Source organism: Petromyzon marinus, chromosome 66 (assembly GCF_048934315.1).
Source record: "Petromyzon marinus isolate PM22_M1 ecotype Great Lakes invasive population chromosome 66, UKy_Petmar_22M1.pri1.0, whole genome shotgun sequence".
NCBI lineage: Eukaryota > Metazoa > Chordata > Hyperoartia > Petromyzontiformes > Petromyzontidae > Petromyzon > Petromyzon marinus.
This window is the reverse complement of record NC_133732.1, coordinates 9,728,611-9,748,828: the sequence shown is the minus strand read 5'-3', so window position 1 is coordinate 9,748,828 and position 20,218 is coordinate 9,728,611. Positions and strand designations below refer to the sequence as shown.

General features: G+C 57.2%; 1 protein-coding gene across 2 annotated transcripts in view; it reads left to right on the top strand.

Moving 5' to 3' along the window:
- Nucleotides 1-311: 311 nt before the first annotated feature.
- The window catches only part of LOC116956588 (uncharacterized), a 54,947-nt gene continuing 35,040 nt past the window's right edge, over nucleotides 312-20,218 (top strand). For both annotated transcript variants that reach the window (XM_076054629.1, XM_076054628.1), the window contains exons 1-4: nucleotides 312-870; nucleotides 14,343-14,803; nucleotides 16,794-16,938; nucleotides 18,345-19,750. In XM_076054629.1, coding sequence (XP_075910744.1) covers nucleotides 16,829-16,938; nucleotides 18,345-19,750 — 1,516 coding nt within the window. In that variant the 5' untranslated portion in view covers nucleotides 312-870; nucleotides 14,343-14,803; nucleotides 16,794-16,828. The remainder of the gene's footprint in view (nucleotides 871-14,342; nucleotides 14,804-16,793; nucleotides 16,939-18,344; nucleotides 19,751-20,218) is intronic.

Sequence of the window (20,218 nt, the reverse complement as noted above, 5' to 3'; positions counted from 1 at the left end):
GTCGAAGTGGGGTGCCTTCTTTATGAATCTTGGGAAGACCATAGAATCTAGGGGGTCTTGCAGCAGATGGTTTTAGGGAGGGACGTTTAGTTGGGTCGATTAGGGAGGTCGAACTTGTGATGATCTTGTTGGTTTTTATCGCTAGGCTATTAGTAGGGTCATTTTTTTATTTTTGAGTAACTTCTATCGTTGACTAGATTCTAGACATCTTCCGGTAGCGGTAGACAAGTAGTGGTCGACTACCGGTAGCGGTAGACATCTTCCTGTAGCGGTAGAGATCTTCCGGTAGCGGCAGACCACCGCCGAGGTCTGTGCGTGGCGAGGTGGCAGGCGAGACTCGTGGTGACTCCGACTGTCGCCATCTCTCTCAGCTCGTCTCCCTCTCACCTCGTCTCTCTCTCTCACCTCACCTCTCTCACCTCACCTCGTCTCTCTTACCTCACCTCGTCTCTCTTATCTCTCTCCTCGTCTCTCACCTCGTCTATCTCTTATCTCTATCTCACGTCTCTCTCACCTCACCTCGTCTCTCTCATCTCGTCTCTCTCATCTCGTCTATCTCATCTCGTCTCTCTCTTATCTCTATCTCACCTCGTCTCTCTCACCTCACCTCGTCTCTATCTCACCTCGTCTCTCTCTCATCTCTATCTGACCTCGTCTCTCTCATCTCTATCTCACCTCGTCTCTCTCTCCTCGTCTCTCTCTTACCTCTCTCTCACCTCGTCTCTCTCGCCTCGTCTCTCTCTTATCTCTATCTCACCTCGTCACTCTCTCTTATCGTCTCTCACCTCGTCACTCTCACCTCGTCTCTCTCGCCTCGTCTCTCTCTCATCTATCGCTCCCAACGCTCTCCTCTCACCGCTCCCAAGCGAGGTAAGCGCGAGAGAGTGTGAGAGTGAGGGAGTGTGTGAGTGTGAGGGAGAGAGAGTGTGAGGGTGAGTGTGAGGGTGTGAGGGAGTGTGTGAGTGTGAGGGAGAGAGAGTGTGAGGGTGAGTATGAGGGTGAGTGTGAGGGAGTGTGTGAGTGTGAGGGAGTGTGAGAGAATGTGAGAGTGCAAGAATGTGAGAGAGTGTAAGAGTGTGAGGGAGAGTGAGGGAGTGTGAGGGAGTGTGTGAGGGAGAGTGTGAGGAAGTGTGAGGGAGTGAGTGTGTGAGAGTGTGAGGGAGTGTGAGTGAGTGAGTGTGAGGGAGTGTGTGAGGGAGGGTGAGTGTGAGAGAGTGTGAGGGAGTGTGTGAGTGTGAGGGAGTGTGTGAGTGTGTGAGGGAGAGTGAGTGTGAGAGAGTGTGAGAGAGAGAATGTGAGGGAGTGAGTGTGTGAGGGAGTGTGTGAGAGAGAGTGTGAGAGTGTGAGAGAGTGTGAGAGTGTATGAGAGTGTGTGTGAGGGAGTGTGAGTGAGTGGGAGAGTGTGAGTGAGTGTGTGAGAGAGTGTGAGAGAGAGTGTGAGAGTGTGTAAGTGTGAGGGAGTGTGAGTGTGAGGGAGTGTGAGTGAGTGGGAGAGTGACTGTGTGAGAGTGTGAGGGAGTGTGTGTGAGAGTATGAGGGAGTGTGAGTGAGTGTGAGGGAGTGTGAGAGAGTGTGAGAGTGTGTGAGTGTGAGTGAGTGGGAGAGTGACTGTGTGAGAGTGTGAGGGAGTGGGAGTGTGAGGGAGTGGGAGAGTGAGTGAGTGTGAGGGAGGGAGTGTGTGTGTGGGAGAGTGTGTGTGTCGGTGCTTCGTGCGAGCTTTTTCCCCTCAAACGAGAAATGCGAAGTGTTGGTGGTGGTGATGGTGGTAGTGGTCGTGGTGGTGGTCGTGTTGGTATTGGTGGTGGTGATGGTGGTGGTATTGGTGGTCGTCGTTGGTGGTGGTAGTTGGTGGTGGTGGTGGTCGTGTTGGTGGTGGTGGTATTGGTGGTGGTATTGGTAGTTGGTGGTGGTCGTGGTGGTGGCTGTGTTGGTGGTGGTGGGCGTGTTGGTGGTGGTATTGGTAGTTGGTGGTGGTATTGGTAGTTGTTGGTGGTGGTGGCCGTGTTGTTGGTGGTGGGCGTGTTGGTGGTGGTATTGGTAGTTGGTGGTGGTGGTTGGTGGTGGTATTGGTAGTTGTTGGTGGTGGTATTGGTAGTTGGTAGGTGGTGGTATTGGTAGTTGGTGGTGGTATTGGTAGTAGGTCGTGGTGGTATTGGTAGTTGTTGGTGGTCGTGGAGGTGGTTGGTGGTATTTGTAGTTGTTGGTGGTGGTATTGGTAGTAGGTCGTGGTGGTGGTATTGGTAGTTGTTGGTGGTGGTATTGGTAGTAGGTCGTGGTGGTGGTATTGGTAGTTGTTGGTGGTGGTGGTTGGTGGTGGTATTTGTAGTTGTTGGTGGTGGTATTGGTAGTAGGTCGTGGTGGTGGTATTGGTAGTTGTTGGTGGTGGTATTGGTAGTAGGTCGTGGTGGTGGTATTTGTAGTTGGTGGTTGGTGGTGGTATTGGTAGGTCGTGGTGGTGGTATTGGTAGTTGTTGGTGGTCGTGGTGGTGGTATTTGTAGTTGTTGGTGGTGGTATTGGTAGTAGGTCGTGGTGGTGGTGTTGGTAGTTGTTGGTGGTCGTGGTGGTGGTTGGTGGTGGTATTTGTAGTTGTTGGTGGTGGTATTGGTAGTAGGTCGTGGTGGTGGTATTGGTAGTTGTTGGTGGTGGTATTGGTAGTAGGTCGTGGTGGTGGTATTTGTAGTTGGTGGTTGGTGGTGGTATTGGTAGGTCGTGGTGGTGGTATTGGTAGTTGTTGGTGGTCGTGGTGGTGGTTGGTGGTGGTATTTGTAGTTGTTGGTGGTGGTATTGGTAGTTGTTGGTGGTGGTCGTGGTGGTGGTTGGTGGTGGTATTTGTAGTTGTTGGTGGTGGTATTGGTAGTAGGTCGTGGTGGTGGTATTGGTAGTTGTTGGTGGTCGTGGTGGTGGTTGGTGGTGGTATTTGTAGTTGTTGGTGGTGGTATTGGTAGTAGGTCGTGGTGGTGGTATTGGTAGTTGGTGGTTGGTGGTGGTCGTGGAGGTGGTTGGTGGTGGTATTGGTAGTTGTTGGTGGTGGTCGTGGTGGTGGTTGGTGGTGGTATTTGTAGTTGGTGGTGGTATTTGTAGTTGTTGGTGGTGGTATTGGTAGTAGGTCGTGGTGGTGGTATTGGTAGTTGTTGGTGGTGGTCGTGGTGGTGGTATTGGTAGTTGGTGGTGGTGGTATTTGTAGTTGTTGGTGGTGGTATTGGTATTAGGTCGTGGTGGTGGTTTTGAGTTCCGCGTTGCGGCCTAATGGCCGCAAAGTGAAGCCTCCGACCTCGCCTAGAACCCCCGGCCGGGATTTAGAAGCCTCGAGGCGGACTCCCCCCCCGCCTCTCGCGGGGTTCACGGCGCTCGCCCTCAACGCAGACAAACGAACGCCGCCTTTGCCGTCCGCCTGATGATGCCCCTTGTAATTACTGCTGAAACGTCGGACTCGGATTGTAAATGTTGTTGTGGGTTTACTCTGCAACACACGCGGTTAGTAACGTACAACACACACCAACACACACACCAACACACACACCAACACACACACATACACACCACCAACACACACACCACCAACACACACACCAACACACACACCAACACACACACCACCAACACACACACCACCAACACACACACACCACCAACACACACCACCAACACACACACCAACACACACACCAACACACACCAACACACACACACCAACACACACACCACCAACACACACACCAACACACACACCAACACACACACCAACACACACACCAACACACACACCACCAACACACACACCACCAACACACACCAACACACACACACCAACACACACACACCAACACACACACACACCACCAACACACACACACCACCAACACACACCACCAACACACACACCACCAACACACACCACCAACACACACACCAACACACACACACCAACACACACACCACCAACACACACACCAACACACACACACCAACACACACACCAACACACACCAACACACACACCACCAACAAACACACCAACACACACACCAACACACACACCAACACACACACACCACCAACACACACACACCAACACACACACACCACCAACACACACCAACACACACACCACCAACACACACACCAACACACACACCAACACACACACCACCAACACACACACCAACACACACACCAACACACACACCAACACACACACCAACACACATACACACCACCAACACACACACCAACACACACACCACCAACACACACACCACCAACACACACACCAACACACACACACCAACACACACACCAACACACACACCACCAACACACACACCACCAACACACACACACCACCAACACACACCACCAACACACACACCAACACACACACACACCAACACACACACACACCAACACACACACACCAACACACACACCAACACACACCAACACACACCCCACCAACACACACACACACACACACCACCAACACACACACCAACACACACACACCAACACACACACCAACACACACACCACCAACACACACACCACCAACACACACACACCACCAACACACACCACCAACACACACACCAACACACACACACCAACACACACACCACCAACACACACACCAACACACACACCAACACACACACACCAACACACACACCACCAACACACACACCAACACACACACCACCAACACACACCAACACACACACCACCAACACACACACCAACACACACACACCAACACACACACCAACACACACACCACCAACACACACACCACCAACACACACACACCACCAACACACACCACCAACACACACACCAACACACACACACACCAACACACACACACCAACACACACACCAACACACACCAACACACACACCACCAACACACACACACACACACCACCAACACACACACCAACACACACACACCAACACACACACCAACACACACACCACCAACACACACACCACCAACACACACACACCACCAACACACACCACCAACACACACACCAACACACACACACCAACACACACACCACCAACACACACACCAACACACACACCAACACACACACACCAACACACACACACCAACACACACACCACCAACACACACACCAACACACACACACCACCAACACACACCAACACACACACCACCAACACACACACCAACACACACACCACCAACACACACACACCAACACACACACCACCAACACACACCAACACACACACCACCAACACACACACCAACACACACACACCAACACACACACACCACCAACACACACACCAACACACACACCACCAACACACACACCAACACACACACCAACACACACCGACACACACCAACACCAACACACACACACACCAACACACACCAACACAAACACCAACACACACCAACACACACACCAACACACACAACACCAACACACACACCGACGAAACAAAGACCCCCCATATAGTCTTAACAGACTGTAGGGGCAAGTGCTGTTAGCGAGCACCTATGAAGTCCAGAACGGCACACGAGGGGGTGGGTGGCCAGCACCACGCCCGGCCGCCTTTGTCTCTCCAGTGGCGATGTTTACCGCACCAGGTACTCATTTGAGACTGAGTCGACCCAAGGAAGGCCCCGGACCGGTTCAGACAATCGTCACTGATTTTGGCCGTGAGTGGGAATCGAACCCGGGTAGCCAGGTTCGTAGTGCAGCGCTAACCGCTGCACCACCGCTCCCACCCCCTCGTGTGCTGCTCCTCGCTAACAGCACTTGCCCCGACAGCTTGTACAGGCTACCTGGGGGGTCTTTGGCTTTGAGATAGTGAAGCGATGGCTGTGTTTGTAGGGTGTGTGTGTAGTGTGTGTTTGTAGGTTGTGTGTATGTAGGGGTGTGTGTGTAGTGTGTGTGTAGTACACACACACTACACACATTACACAGACGCGCACACAAGCACACGCACACACACAAGCACACACACACAACAACAACAACCGCCATTCGCCACTAAGTGGCGGTGACGTCACCACGACGCTTGTGCCAGGCTATGTGCACCGTGAGGCCACGTGAAGTGTCGAACGCCCGCTGGCAGGAGGTCACTGGGCAGACCCAGGTGCCACGGGTCGACTGACTGAGATGACTGGCTGATGCACCACCTGTGCCCCCTAATGTGCCAACCTGCTGTGCTTTAGCCACCCGGCGCTCCGCTCGTTGTTCTGAGCGTCGCTCCTCCGCCCTCCGTTGTTGTTGGAGGGCGACTGCCTCCAACTGCCCAGTAGCATCCTTCACGAGCCTCCTCCACAGAGGCCGATCTTGACACCGCTGGTACCAGTCATCGGCAAGTCCACTCAGCTCCACGTCCTCCTGTACCACATCACTCCATCTCTTCTCTAGCCCGTGCCGCGCCCGCTTAGCCCCCTCAATCCGGCCAAACAAAAGCTGTTTCGGCATGCGGTGGCTGGGCATGCGGGCTACATGACCCAGCCATCGCAGCCTTGCCTGCCGGAGGAGCTCACCGATGGGACCCTGCCCAGATCTTTCAAGGATTTGTGAGCTCCTCACACAATCCAGTCTGGTTAAACCCAGGATGGATCGTAGGCAGGCCAGCCTAAATGTTTCTAACCGGCGAAGATGTTCCATTAGGGAGGTCCACGTTTCGCAAGCGTAGAGAAGGGAGGGAATGACTGTGGCCGAGAAGACCTGAAGCTTAGTGCGGAGCGACAGACCAGGTAGCTTCCACACAGCGTTACGCAACCGATGAAAAGATATTGCCGCTCGACTGTTTCGGAGTGAGACCTCTGCTGTTAAACTGGAGCCAGTCATAAGCACACTGCCCAGGTATGGGAAACTCTCCACTCTCTCCACAACTGCCCCATCACCGATTGGGAGTTGTGGGGGTGGAGTGTCCAATGGTACAAAATACCCAGGCAGGTGCTTAGTTTTGGTGGGGCTGATGGTAAGGCCCCACCTCTTAGTGGCACGCTCCAGTCTCAGCAGCAGCGTCTCCAACTCCTCCTCTGACTGAGCAGCTATTACCAAATCATCAGCATACATAACGTGGTTGAGCAATAGGGAGCCATCCCTTGACCGCACCCGGGCATCGATTAGCCTCCCATTATATCTGTACCATACGGAGATTCCCCCGGTACAGCTATTGAAGGCTTCACGAACTACGTGGTCAAAATAGATGTTAAATAATGTGGGAGCCAGAGGACATCCCTGTCGCACCCAAAGGTGTACAGGGAATGGCTCTGACTCCCGGCCACGTAGTTTTACCCGGGCCCGCTCACCATCATGAAGGTCCTTAATGATCGTGAGCAGAGGGTCAGGTACTCCAAAAGCACGAAGAACGACCCAGAGCCCAGGCCTACTGATGGTATCATAGGCCTTGACCAGGTCAATAAAGCAGAGATGTAGGTCTTGTTGGAATTCCCTACACCTCTGCTGTAGCAGACGGACAGAAAATATGGCATCTGTGCAGGACCGCCCTTTCCTGAAACCGCATTGGGGCTCCGCAAGCCTCTCCTCAGCGTGCCTGGCAAGGCGATGCTGAATAATCCTTGCCAGGACCTTTCCCGGCACACTGAGGAGTGAGATGCCCCTGTAGTTACAGTCTGTGCGGTCCCCCTTCTTAAAAAGGGGGACCACCAGGGCATCCTTCCAATCCTGCGGAACCCGTCCAGTGGTCCAGACTGTTGTTATGATGTCATATAGGGCAGTCTGTGCACAAACGCCACCCTCCCTCAGCATTTCGCTTGGGAGATCATCTCTGCCCGCTGCCTTTCCTGGTCTCAGACTCCGGATCGCCTTCAATACTTCCTCAGCAGATGGCACCTCAGCCAGCCACTCACAGGGGGTGACTTCTTCCAATATTTGAGGCACCGCATCCTCAGCAGGGTCATCCTCGCTTTGTGCCACGATGTTTTCCTGGCTGAGGGATTTTCCCTCCCCCAGGACCTCACAGAAATGCTCAGCAAATCTGCGAACCTGTTCCTGGGGGTCGGAGATTGGATCACCGTTTTTTCCCCTAATGATGGTAATAGGTGTGGCGCTGCAGGTTACTTTTTTGATGGAGTTAAATAGGGATTTGTGATCACGGGCCACTGAGGCAGACTCCATCTCCTCAGCAACCCGTGACCACCACCCATCCTTGCAGTGCCTCACGGCTCTCCGAACCTCCGAGCGAAGGCTGCGGTAAGCCTCCTCATTCTCTGACGTGGGATTCTGTAGCCGATGACAGTGGGCCTGTTGCTTTTTCTCAACCATCCTGAACACCTCCTCTGTCAGCCAGGGTCTCTGGGGAGGTCTGGACCGCGTACCCAAAGCAGCCATTGCAGCTGCATGAGTCACAGTCCTAAACCTCGCCCATTTACCCTCGACATCAGGAGGAGTCGGGGACGATGCCAATCCCAGCCGCAAGCGATGATGAAATTCTCGCTTGCAACTTTCATCAGATAACTGAGACCAGGCCACTTTATGTTGGAATGGGGTCCTGGGTGTACACCCACCACCGGAGTGGAAGAATGGCAGGCGCATCTTACAGATGACTAGTCGATGGTCAGAGGGCCGATCAGCTCCACGGTAGGTCCTGGTGTCAAGGACATGGGCTCGCATTCGCTGGTCCGTCACTATGTAGTCCAGCAGATGTTCTTGCTTGGACCCGGCATGCATCCATGATGTTGTGTGGATGCGCCGATGCCGGAACAGCGTGTTGGTAATTACAAGCCCATGGGCTGCACAAAAATCTAGCAGCCTCCTACCGTTGTTATTGATCTGATCTGGCCCATGCCCTCCAATCACTCCAGACCAGGTGCCAGTATCATGACCAACTCGGGCATTGAAGTCACCCAACATGATGACTCTATCCCGAGAGGCCACTTTAGCCAGCACCTGTGACAGGAGGTCATAGAAGGCATCTGACTCATCGGCTTTGCCTGCATCCCTCCACGTATGTTCATCTTCGGTGGGGGCATAAGTAACCACGACCACCATTCCTCGCCTCCGATTGATGGGAAGGCGAGCCCAAAGTAGCCTGGGGCTTACAGCTTCCCACACCTCACCGCCACGCTCCCACACCCCCTTCATTCTTTTGTTCAAAAGAAGACCCACACCCTGTTGTTTGGCAGTCTGCTGCCCCGAGTAGAGGCCTGTCCACCCCTCATGGTGGCAGGAGCCAGAGCCGGTCCACCGGACCTCCTGAATGCCGCATAGATCCAAGCGGTACCGGTCCAGCTCCCGACAGAGGAGTGGCAGCCTCTCCTCTGCAGTGAGCGTTCGAACATTCCACGTGGCCACCCGTAGTGGCTTTTCGTTGTTTCTGGAGTAGCCCCGAGGGTAGGTATTCAATCTCCTGGCTCCGCCAATTGGGGTTTGGCCAGGAGACGTCATAGACGCCTGGCCCCCCGGGGCCTCCGGCACAAGCTTATTAGTTACATATTTCAGTTTAATTCGTGGTTTCGTGGTAATTAATTGAAGGTGGAGGGGTTACCAGCCCCTCGCACCCGTCCAGAGCCCCCGTTTAGCCCCTGTGGTGGACACATATGCCATGAGGGGAGGAGCCAATCAAAATTGGATCTCCCCCCACAGCACTGTCCACGACAGAGTTGCCCGTCCGGCACCGCGAGGAGGTAGGGGGTTGTTTTGCCGGACACAAGCACACACACACAAGCAAGCACAAATACACACAAGCACACACACAAGCACACGCACACACAAGCACACACACAAGCACACGCACACACACAAGCACACGCACACACACAAGCACACATAAGCACACACACACAAGCACACACACAAGCACGCACACACAAGCAAGCACAAATACACACAAGCACACACACAAGCACACACACAAGCACACACGCACACACAAGCACATGCACACAAGCACACGCACACAAGCACACACAAGCACACAAACACAAGCACACAAACAAAACAAACAAGCACACACAAGCACGCACAAGCACACACACACACCCTCTCTAGTGCACGTAGGCTGTTGGGGGAAGGTACGGTGTGAAAGAAGTTCAGAGTGCGCAAATACACACACGGACCCACAGACACCCAGACCCATTCAGACCCAGACACAGAGAGAGACACAGAGAGGCCCAGAGATTAGCACGGTTGTCTACGTACCTGGTGCGGTGTGTAAACATCGCCGCTAGGGAGACAAAGGCGGTCGGGCGTGGTGCTGGCCACTCACCCCCTCGTGTACCGTTCCGGCCTTCATAGGTGCTCGCTAACAGCACTTGCCCCTACAGTCTGTTAAGGCTATATGGGGGATCTTTGTTTTTTTGTGCGTGTGTGTGTGTGTCTGGCGGTGCGATGAAACCGGAGAACCCGGAGGGAATCCATGCAGAAGGGGGGGGGGGGGGGTGCGGAGTGTTTACGGCGTTGCCTCGTTACCCACGAACTTGCTCTCCGCGATTTTGGCTGTACGCGAATTCGCAGCTGCATCGAGAGAGAGAGAAAGTGATGGGAGATAAAGCGATGGGAGATCATGATGGAGTTTCCACATCTTCATTAGCTTATTTACGTATTTATTTGAAAGCAATTAATTAAAAATGTTGACTTGAAGCTTTCGTGACTGCCGGAATCCATACTCTTTGGTTCTTTCGGTAAAGTCCAGTCGGTAGAAAAATCTAAATAGATCACAGCAAGAAAAAAACTGCAGTTTCTGTTGTTAGCGAGTATCAGCAGCACCCATGAACACACAAAGACAAAGGTCCCCCGTGTAGCCTGCGACAGCCTGATGGGTCAAGTGCCATTGGGGGAGTAGCAGCGCTCAACGAAGGCCGGCGCCGTGGGTGACCGGTACCGCGGTTCGAATTCGACTCTCGATCGATGGCTGTGCCAACTCCTCTATCGTTTTTCATTGCTGGAGAGGTTTCCCCCCCCGCCCCCCCCCCCACCTGAAAATCGTGGCTCCACCATTGGACCTTCGCGAGGCCTCCTCCATCGGGCAGTTGAAGGCAACGGCAACGGAGGGCAGAGGAGCGACGCTCACGACAACGAGCGGAGCGCCGGAGCGGATCAAACGCGGCAAAGTTGGCACCGCAGGGGGGGGCGGGGGGGGGGGCACGGCTGGGGTGGTGGTGCATCGGGCGAGTGGTCTCGGCCGGCCGACCCGTGGCACCTCCCGGGTCTGTCCCGTGACCTCCCGTCGGTGAGCAATTCGACACTTGACGTGGCGGCCTCAGTTGAGCACCTGGCCTGGCACAGGCGTCGTGGTGACGTGGCCACTGGCGGGTCACTGGCGGTGAGTGCCAGCCACCGCTCGGCGTGTTTGCGTCGTTTTTTGGTGCCGGGTCATCCGGGTCGTGCTGGCCTGGAGCTGCGGCGGCGGGAAGCAAACCGCGCCCTGCCGACCCCCACCCCCCGTGCATCAAGGGAGCCTCGAAGGCTTTAAAGCTGCAGCTGAGCGAGCACGCGACACGCGACAAATATTGGACACGCGTGGAGGGGGGGGGGGACCCAGGACCGGTTTGAAGGTGGAGGGAGGGGAGCCGTGATGTTGACTCAGTGGGGGTGGCTCCACGTGGTCGTGGTGGTGAGCGGAGTGTGAGCTGTGTACTCATCACGAGAGGTGAGTGGTGAGTGAGTGGTGAGCGTAGTGTGAGCTGGTCTCATCGCGAGAGGTGAGTGGTGAGTGACTGGTGAGCCTAGTGTGAGCTGTGTACTCATCGCGATAGCAGAGTGGGTGAGTGGTGGGTGAGTGGTGAGCGTAGTGTGAGCTGGTTTCATCGCGAGAGCGGGGTGGGTGAGTGGTGGGTGAGTCGTGGGTGAGTGGTGAGTGAGTGGTGGGTGAGTGGTGCGTGAGTGAGTGGTGGGTGAGTGAGTGGTGAGTGAGTGAGTGAGTGGTGGGTGAGTGAGTGAGGAGTGAGTGGTGGGTGAGTGGTGAGTGAGTGGTGGGTGCGTGAGTGGTGGGTGCGTGAGTGGTGGGTGAGTGAGTGGTGGGTGAGTGAGTGGTGAGTGAGTGGTGGGTGAGTGAGTGAGGAGTGAGTGGTGGGTGAGTGGTGGGTGAGTGGTGAGTGAGTGGTGGGTGAGTGGTGCGTGAGTGGTGGGTGAGTGAGTGGTGGGTGAGTGAGTGGTGAGTGAGTGAGTGGTGGGTGAGTGAGTGAGGAGTGAGTGAGTGGTGGGTGAGTGGTGAGTGAGTGAGTGGTGGGTGAGTGAGTGAGGAGTGAGTGAGTGGTGAGTGAGTGGTGAGTGAGGAGTGAGTGAGTGAGTGGTGAGTGAGTGTTGAGGGTGCGGCTCTCTCACTGGTGGCTCGCGCGCTTGGCAAGCGCCGAATCGGCACATTTGGAACCGATATTCTCCATCCCTCTCCTCCCCTCCCTTCCTCTCCATCCCTCTCCTCCCTCCCCTCCCTCCCCTCCCTTTCCTCCCTCCCCTCGCCTCCCCTCTCCTCCCTCTCCACGTGGCTGATCCGGCGACGTGGGAGATGGCTCGCAACGCTCGCCAATAACCGTGGCGGTGGTGCCAGGAGAGGCCGATTTTTTGTTTCGAGCCGAAATCCACCTCGGCAGGGGGTGTGGGGGAACTAGGGGGGTGGGTGGGGGGGGAGGGATAAACCCCCCCCCCCCACTCACCCCCCCAAAGCAAAAGTAAAAAGTGTCGTGGCTGGGGGGAGCGGCCTGGCGGAGGAGTCGCCACTCCGGCGAGTGCCGGAGTGGCGACTCCTCCTCCCCAGCCAGGTCCCGTGGTGCGAGTTGACCCCCACCTCATCCCCCCTCCACGGCCGAGAGCGTTCCGTTGCGCCTGTGACACGGACACTGCTACGCTGAAAATTAACTTCTTCAGTCCTGCTTCTTGGTGTTGTCGTGTTTTACACAACGGGACCTTTTTTCGGCCAAGTATCAAAGTTATTGAAACGTAAGAATCGGTGTTTTTTTTGCCCTTCCTGGCAAACAATAAAGCATCAGGGGTCGTGTTAAGATGTTCATACGCCAAACAGATTTAAAGCTTTTGGAAGGATTCATCTTCTTTGGTTCTTTCGGTAAAGTCACGTAGAATGAGAATAAAATAGCAAAATAACACAATAAAATTCTCACGACGTTTCGGCCACAACGCAAGCGGCCGTCTTCAGGTGAAAGGTACAGACCTGTCAGGACGACAGAGCTTCAATGAACGATGTTAAGATTTGTAGCGACTTTGTGTTATTTCGTAGCGACTTTGTGTTATGTTTTTATTTTATTCTCATTCTACGTGACTTTACCGAAAGAACCAAAGAAGATTAATCCTAGCAGTCACGAAAGCTTTAAATCGGAACTTTTGCAAGGAATCAAGTTCACGGCATGAATCTCACGCGGTACTTGCGGTGAACACGCAAGCGATTGGTCCACACCAGAGATGGCATCTGTCTTTAGGGCCTAGTCTGTGTGGTTAAGGCAGTAATTTGATTCCTTGCCAGAGGTTTTTGTTTGGTGTTTGAACATCTTAACAGCCTCCTGTTGTATTGTCAGAAAGGGTACAAACCTGTTCTTAGTTTTCTTTGTTACGTTTGGTTTGTTGTCCTTCCCCTATGCATGCTCCGATGAGCACCTCTGATTAGCACGGTTGGCTACGTACGTTGCCAAAGAAGTTCAACACACACAGAGACCCACAGACTCACACAGAAACCCATAGATTCGCACAGAGACCCACAGACTCACGTAGAGACCCACAGACTCACGTAGAGACCCACAGACTCACGTAGAGACCCATATAATCATCACAGAGACCCATAGACTCGCACAGAGACCCATAGACTCACACAGAAATCCATATATTCGCACACAGACCCACAGACTCACGCAGAGACCCATAGAATCACAGACCCACAGACTCACACAGAGACCCATAGACTCATCACACAGAGACCCATAGATTCGCACAAAGACCCACAGACTCAGGCAGACACCCATAGAATCACACAGAAACCCATAGATTCGCACACAGACTCACGCAGAGACCCATAGACTCATCACACAGAGACCCATAGAATCACACAGAAACCCGCAGACTCGCACAGAGACCCGCAGACTCGCCACAGAGACCCACAGATTCGCCACAGAAACCCGCAGACTCACACAGAGACCCACAGACTCGCCACAGAAACCCGCAGACTCGCACAGAGACCCACAGACTCGCCACAGAGACCCACAGAGACCCGCAGACTCGCGCAGAGACCCCCTACTTATGGCGGTGTGAAAGACAGCGGTGTGAGCACCGGTCAATGTTGCGCTTTGCGTCCCGATTCGTGAATGTACATACGCGTTATAAAACGTGTTTATTCTTATTCTATGTTGTTATCGGTGTTCGCGTGCGTGCAGGTTTGAATTCGGCAGCGTGCAGCAAAAAGGGACAAGCACCAGGCCTGCCCTAGGCCTTCACTTGGCCTGAACTAGGCCTGGACTAGGCCTGAACTAGGCCTGTGCTAGGCCTGTGCTAGGCCTGAAACTAGGCCTGAACTAGGCCTGCACTAGGCCTGAACTAGGCCTGCACTAGGCCCAGAGGAAGCCTAAGAGCGAAGGCCCGAGGATCGTCGTGTGCCACAGCATCCCGGCCACCTCCGCAGCTCCTCGAGCCGCGTTCCGATATTCTTCCGGTGGAAACGCTGGTACGCTCGTGCGCCCGTCGCCACCAAAACCAGGCGCCACCCCCACACCCAACCGCCCTTCTCCGCAACGTGATCGCCGGAAATCGCGCGGAGGGAGGAGCTGGGGTGACGCGGTGTGGTTGACGCGACCCTTCGCGGGCGCTCTGCGCGAGGTCACGAAGGAGGAGATCGTTGGTGAGTGGAACCCCCCCTCCCTCCCCTACCGCGTGTTCCCGTCGTTCTCTGGTTCTGCCTTTGCTCCTCCGGTCTGCTTCCGTTCCCGCCCCCCGTGTTCTCTCTCGCCCCCCCCCCCCCCCCCACCGCTGTGCTCTCAGACTCCTGCCACCGCAAGACAAAGAAGATTTTCGCGATCGGAATTGAAAAGCGATTTTGCCGCTCGAATGAGACGGACGGCGACGATAGACCGCCGCCTGCTGCTTGCGGCTCGTCGCCATCGACGGCGGAGGCCGTAGGATGGGCCTCTCCCCCCCCCTCCCCCCCCCGTGGCCTGTGGCCAGAGGGCGAGTCCGAAAACCGACGTTTTGCTTTGTCCCACAAAGGGGTTGCTCGGTTTATCCCCACCACCCCCCAGCTCCTCCGGAGAGAGACGCGATGATGATGATGATTGATGATGATGATGGGCCACGGAGCGTGATGCCCAGAGAGGAGAGTTCTGGGGGGTGCGAGTTTTGCCACCGTTGCCCGCCCCCGCCCCCCCTCCACCCCCCGTCCACTACCCCGTGAGCCACGTTGTGTTCCGTGCATCTCGGAGATAATGAGAGCTAAAGTAGACAAATGATGTTGCATTCACGTAGAGCCTTCCAGACAAGCTGCAAACTGTACGTAACGTACGTGTCTTTCGCTGTCTCTCCGCTCGCCGTGCGTCTTGCTCTCTCCGTCTGCCGCGGTGTTTTTTTCATCGCGGTTGCAGTGTCCTTCACGGGCGCGCTCGCCAGAGGTAGTTCACTAAACTGAACAGTTTTTGAGAAGCCACCTGGCTCTCGCAAATGATGGCGGCCCAGTGAAGTGGCTCGTCATCACCATCACGTGTTAATTTACAGCAGCAGCAGCAGCAGCCAAATAACCCCCCCGAACGCGTGACGCCGATTCTAAATCTGGAGGGGAAAACCGGAGGAAACCGGAGAGAAATCCACGCGACCACGGGGAGAGAAACACCGCAAATCTACAGCAGCAGCACGACCCTCCTGTACACCAGGCGAGGTAGTCAACATCTCCTAGCCACCGTGGTGATGATGATGAGAGAGACTAAATTTCGATTTAAAGCTTTCGTGACTGCAAGGATTCATCTTCTTTGGTTCTTTCGGTAAAGTCACGTAGAATGAGAATAAAATAATAAATTAATAAAATTAAATAACACAATAAAATTCTCACGACGTTTCGGCCACAACACAAGCGGCCTTCATCAGGTGAAGGGACGAGACTCCAGCGCTGTCCTCCAGACAGTCTCGTCCCTTCACCTGATGAAGGCCGCTTGTGTTGTGGCCGAAACATGAGAATTTTATTGTGTTATTTAATTTTATCAATTATTTTATTCTCATTCTACGTGGTGACTTTACCGAAAGAACCAAAGAAGATGAGAGAGACGCACACTACAAATACACAGCAGCAGCCAGACGTCGTCAGGGTCGGCATCGAACCCACGACCTTCCTGCATACGTGGCGAGGTAGTTAACATCTTGCCACCGTGTCGCCCCAATACAGTCGATTAAAGTCAGCGTACCACGTGGCTACTGTAACAAATCGAGAGAGAGAGAGAGAGTGGCAGTGGTCCCAGACAACCCAGACAAAGATCCCCCCGTGTAGCCTTCAACAGACCACCAGGGCCAGTGCCAGCGAGCGAAGTTTGATTCCCGCTCGTGGCCGCCACCGCTCGGCCCGGCGCAGCGAACGTTGCCACCGCCCGCCCCCCTCGCGCGCCGTGCCGCTGCGACCTCGGGGAGGGGGGCGGGGCGGGGGGGGGATCAGAGCCAGAATCTTTATGGGGGCCGGGGGGAACCCGGCGAGCTGTGGGAGCGCTCGTTCTCTCGGGCCTCGGCGACGCTGACGCCGTTCCCCTCCCTGCGCACGCGTGGCGGTGCCGCCCCCCCCCCCGCCCCCACGTGCCCCCCCCCCACGTGTGCCCCCCCCCCCCCCCCCCCCGGTGTGTGTTTCCCGGCCGGCGCAGCGCCCGTCGTCCTCGTCGCCGGAGGAGCCACAGCGATGCCGGGCTCTCCGCGGTCCAAGTCTCCGTCGCGCTCGCGGTCGCGCTCGCGCTCGCACTCCTCGTCCAGCTCGGGGAACTGGTCCTACTCTAAGAAGCGGCGCTACAGGTGAGGCGGGGCGGCGAGGGGGGGCGGCGAGGGGACGAGGAGCGGGCGAAGAGGCGGGGGGGGGGCACGGCGCGGACGCTTGCAGGGAGGGGCACCGACGTTGTTGTTCTGGGCGATCTCGGAGGAGGGAGGTGGTTGGTGCTGTGCCCTCTGCAGTGTTGAAATCCGGGAAGGCCGCGAATGTCTTGGGTTTAAATCGGATCGCTTGGGGGGGGGGTGGGGGGTGGAGGTGCCTCCCAACGTCGTGTCGGCGGCGTCCTCAAAGAGCGACGATTTGAACGTCGCGTTTGCTCCCGGGCTAACCTTTGACGCGGTTTTGCCGGGAAGCTGCGACGAAGCTGAAAGCTGAGGCCTCTGCGCAATTTAAAATCGTCGCCGTTCGCAATCGCTCGGGACGCTCGCGGAGCCGACGGCGTTGCGGGTCAAATCCTCCGGGGCAGCGGAGAGGGGACCTGGTTGGTGTCGCGTCGTGCGCCGCTGTGAGATGGGGGACACGGCGAGCCGCGCGTGTTCGCCGCTTGCCGCGACTCCCCTGCGCGTTGCCTTTTCTTACGCGGCGGCGGCTTGAGGCGCCCGTAGTCTTTTCCCGTCCGTTGGGGGAGAAACATCGTACTCGGCATGTAAACCTTGTGGCTTCGCTCTCCAACGCACAAACGGTTTGTGCTGTACTAGTGTAGCGAGTCATTCAGAGACACTATTTTACACTTTACGCAACGCCGTTACACACGGGACTAAATACACCTATTCTCATGGGACCACAATGTTTCTCTTGCATACGGGATCATCTCTAATCGGGTCAGAGCAGCCAAGTGGCGCACTCTGTGGCGATTCCCTGCGGCGCTGGTGGAGGCTGCAATTCCCCTACTCTGTCGGTAGGACTCATCAAGCTTCCTCCCAGTACCATGCCCCTAGCGGCCCACTGGGTGGTACTGCACGGTGTGTTCGCCTCCGCGCCCGTTTCAACGGCACTTGGCTCTACGCGCCGTAGTGATCCATTTAACATCGCTACACTAGTAACGAATTGGCCACGTTCTGTTGACGTGACAAATCCTGTTGCTAATTGGCCGTGTCGGGTGGTGGCGGGTTGTAACGGCACATTTTTGTTACGCCATCTAAACCCCAAAAAAAAACCTGTACCACGGTTGAGTCTCATTATTATCCCGCGGTTAGTGGCAATCGTGACGCTGCTCGGTGACCCGCCGGCCACATCATGGTCCAGCTCGGCGGAAACCGCGAGAATAAGGAGGCTCCCGACGGACGGGCGACGCGCGGCTGCCGGAAAACCGAGACGCGCGCAGGCCTGCTTTGTTGCCGGAGCGGCGATTGACCCCGGCGTTTCTCCACCTCCCTCCCTCTCTCCTTCCCCCCCTCCACCCTCGCCCACGATCACGCGCCACCCGGAGCAGCTCGCGCTCGCGTTCCCGCTCCTACTCGCGCTCGCGCTCCCGCTCGCACGACCGCTACCCGCCCAACTACCACCACGGCTACCACCACCCGGGGGGCGGCGGCGGCGGCGGCGGCCGCGGGGGCGGCGGCGGGGGCTGGGGCCCGGGAGGGGGAGGCTCCGGCGGGGGGGGCGGCGGGGACCCCGAGGGCGGGGGCCGAGGAGGGGGCTACCACTTGCAGAACCGGGGCATGCGCCGCCCCTACTACCGCGGCCGGGGCAACTTCCGCACCAACTTCCGCTACTTCCGCCCGGGCGTGCGCGGCGGCTACTACCGGGGACGCGGCCGCGGCGGGGGCCAGTGGACGGGGCCCCCCCACGGCCCCGGCCAGGGCGGCGGCGGCCCGGGCCAGGGCGGCGGCGGCGGAGGAGGAGGAGGGGGTCCCGGCGGCCAGGGGGGCGGCTACTACCACCACCACCACCAGGAACGCGGCCCCGGGGGCGGGGGCGGCGGTGGCGGCGGCGGCCCCGGGGGGGGCGGCGGCCAGGGCTACGGCGGGGACGGCTACCGGCCGCGCTCGCCGCGCTACGAGCGGCGCTCGCGTTCGCGGACGCGGTCGCGGACGCGGACGCGCTCCCGCTCGCTGCGCAGCAGCTACTCGCCCGGCGGGAAGCACCGGGCGCGGCGCTCCTCCTACACGCCGCCCCCCGCCTCCTCGTCCGCCCGGCACTACCGCGGGGGCGGCGGCGGTGGCGGCGGCGGCGGCGGCGCCGGGGGCGGGGGAGGAAGCGGGGGCGCCCGGGGCGGCCGAGTCCACGGCGGCGGCCACCACCACGGCGGCGGCCGCCACCACGGCGGCCACGGCGGGCACCGCCACCACGGGCGGCGGTCGCGCAGCAGCCGCTCGCAGTCGCGCTCGCGCTCGCGCTCCCGCAGCCGCTCGCGCTCCTCCTCGTCGTCGTCGTCGTCGCGCGGCGCCTCGCGCTCGCCCGACCGCTCGCGGGAGACCTCGGTGGCCGCGCCGGGAGGAGGAGGAGGAGGCCGGGCCGGGGCGGCCTCGGCGGCACCGGCGGCCGGGGGGGAGGCCGCCGCGAGCGGCGGGGGTTTCGCGGCGCGCGCCGGCGGCGCGTTTGGTGGGGCGGCCGGGCCCGCGGGAGGACCGCGCGCCCGCACCACCTCGGGCTCGTCCAGAGGGAAATCCGCGTCGCCGAAGATCGGCGGGCGCCCTCCCGCCCTGGCCGGCCTGGGCGCCGGCGCCCAGGCCGGCCAGGGCGGCGTTGGGGAAACCGGCAGGAAGGGAGACTGCGGCGGAAAAAACAACGGCGGAGGAGGAAACGACAACGAGGAGGAGGAAGATGAGGACGAGGATAAGGGAGGCGCACGCAAGATGGGCGACTCGGACAAGGGGAATGGAAAAGCAGACACGGGTGAGCGCGTGTGGGGGTGAGCGTGTGGGCTGTGTGTGCGTGTGTGTGTGTGCGTGCGTGTGTGTGTGCGCGTGTGTGGGTGAGTGTGTGTGTGGGTGAGGAATGCAGGCAAAGCCGATGAGTCAGATGCCTTCTATGACCTCCTGTCACAGGTGCTGGCTAAAGTGGCCCCTCGGGATAGAGTCATCATGTTGGGTGACTTCAATGCCCAAGTTGGTCATGATACTGGCACCTGGTCTGGAGTGATTGGAGGGCATGGGCCAGATCAGCTCAATAACAACGGTAGGAGGCTGCTAGATTTTTGTGCAGCCCATGGGCTTGTAATTACCAACACGCTGTTCCAGCATCGGCGCATCCACACAACATCATGGATGCATGCCGGGTCCAAGCAAGAACATCTGCTGGACTACATAGTGACGGACCAGCGAATGCGAGCCCATGTCCTTGACACCAGGACCTACCGTGGAG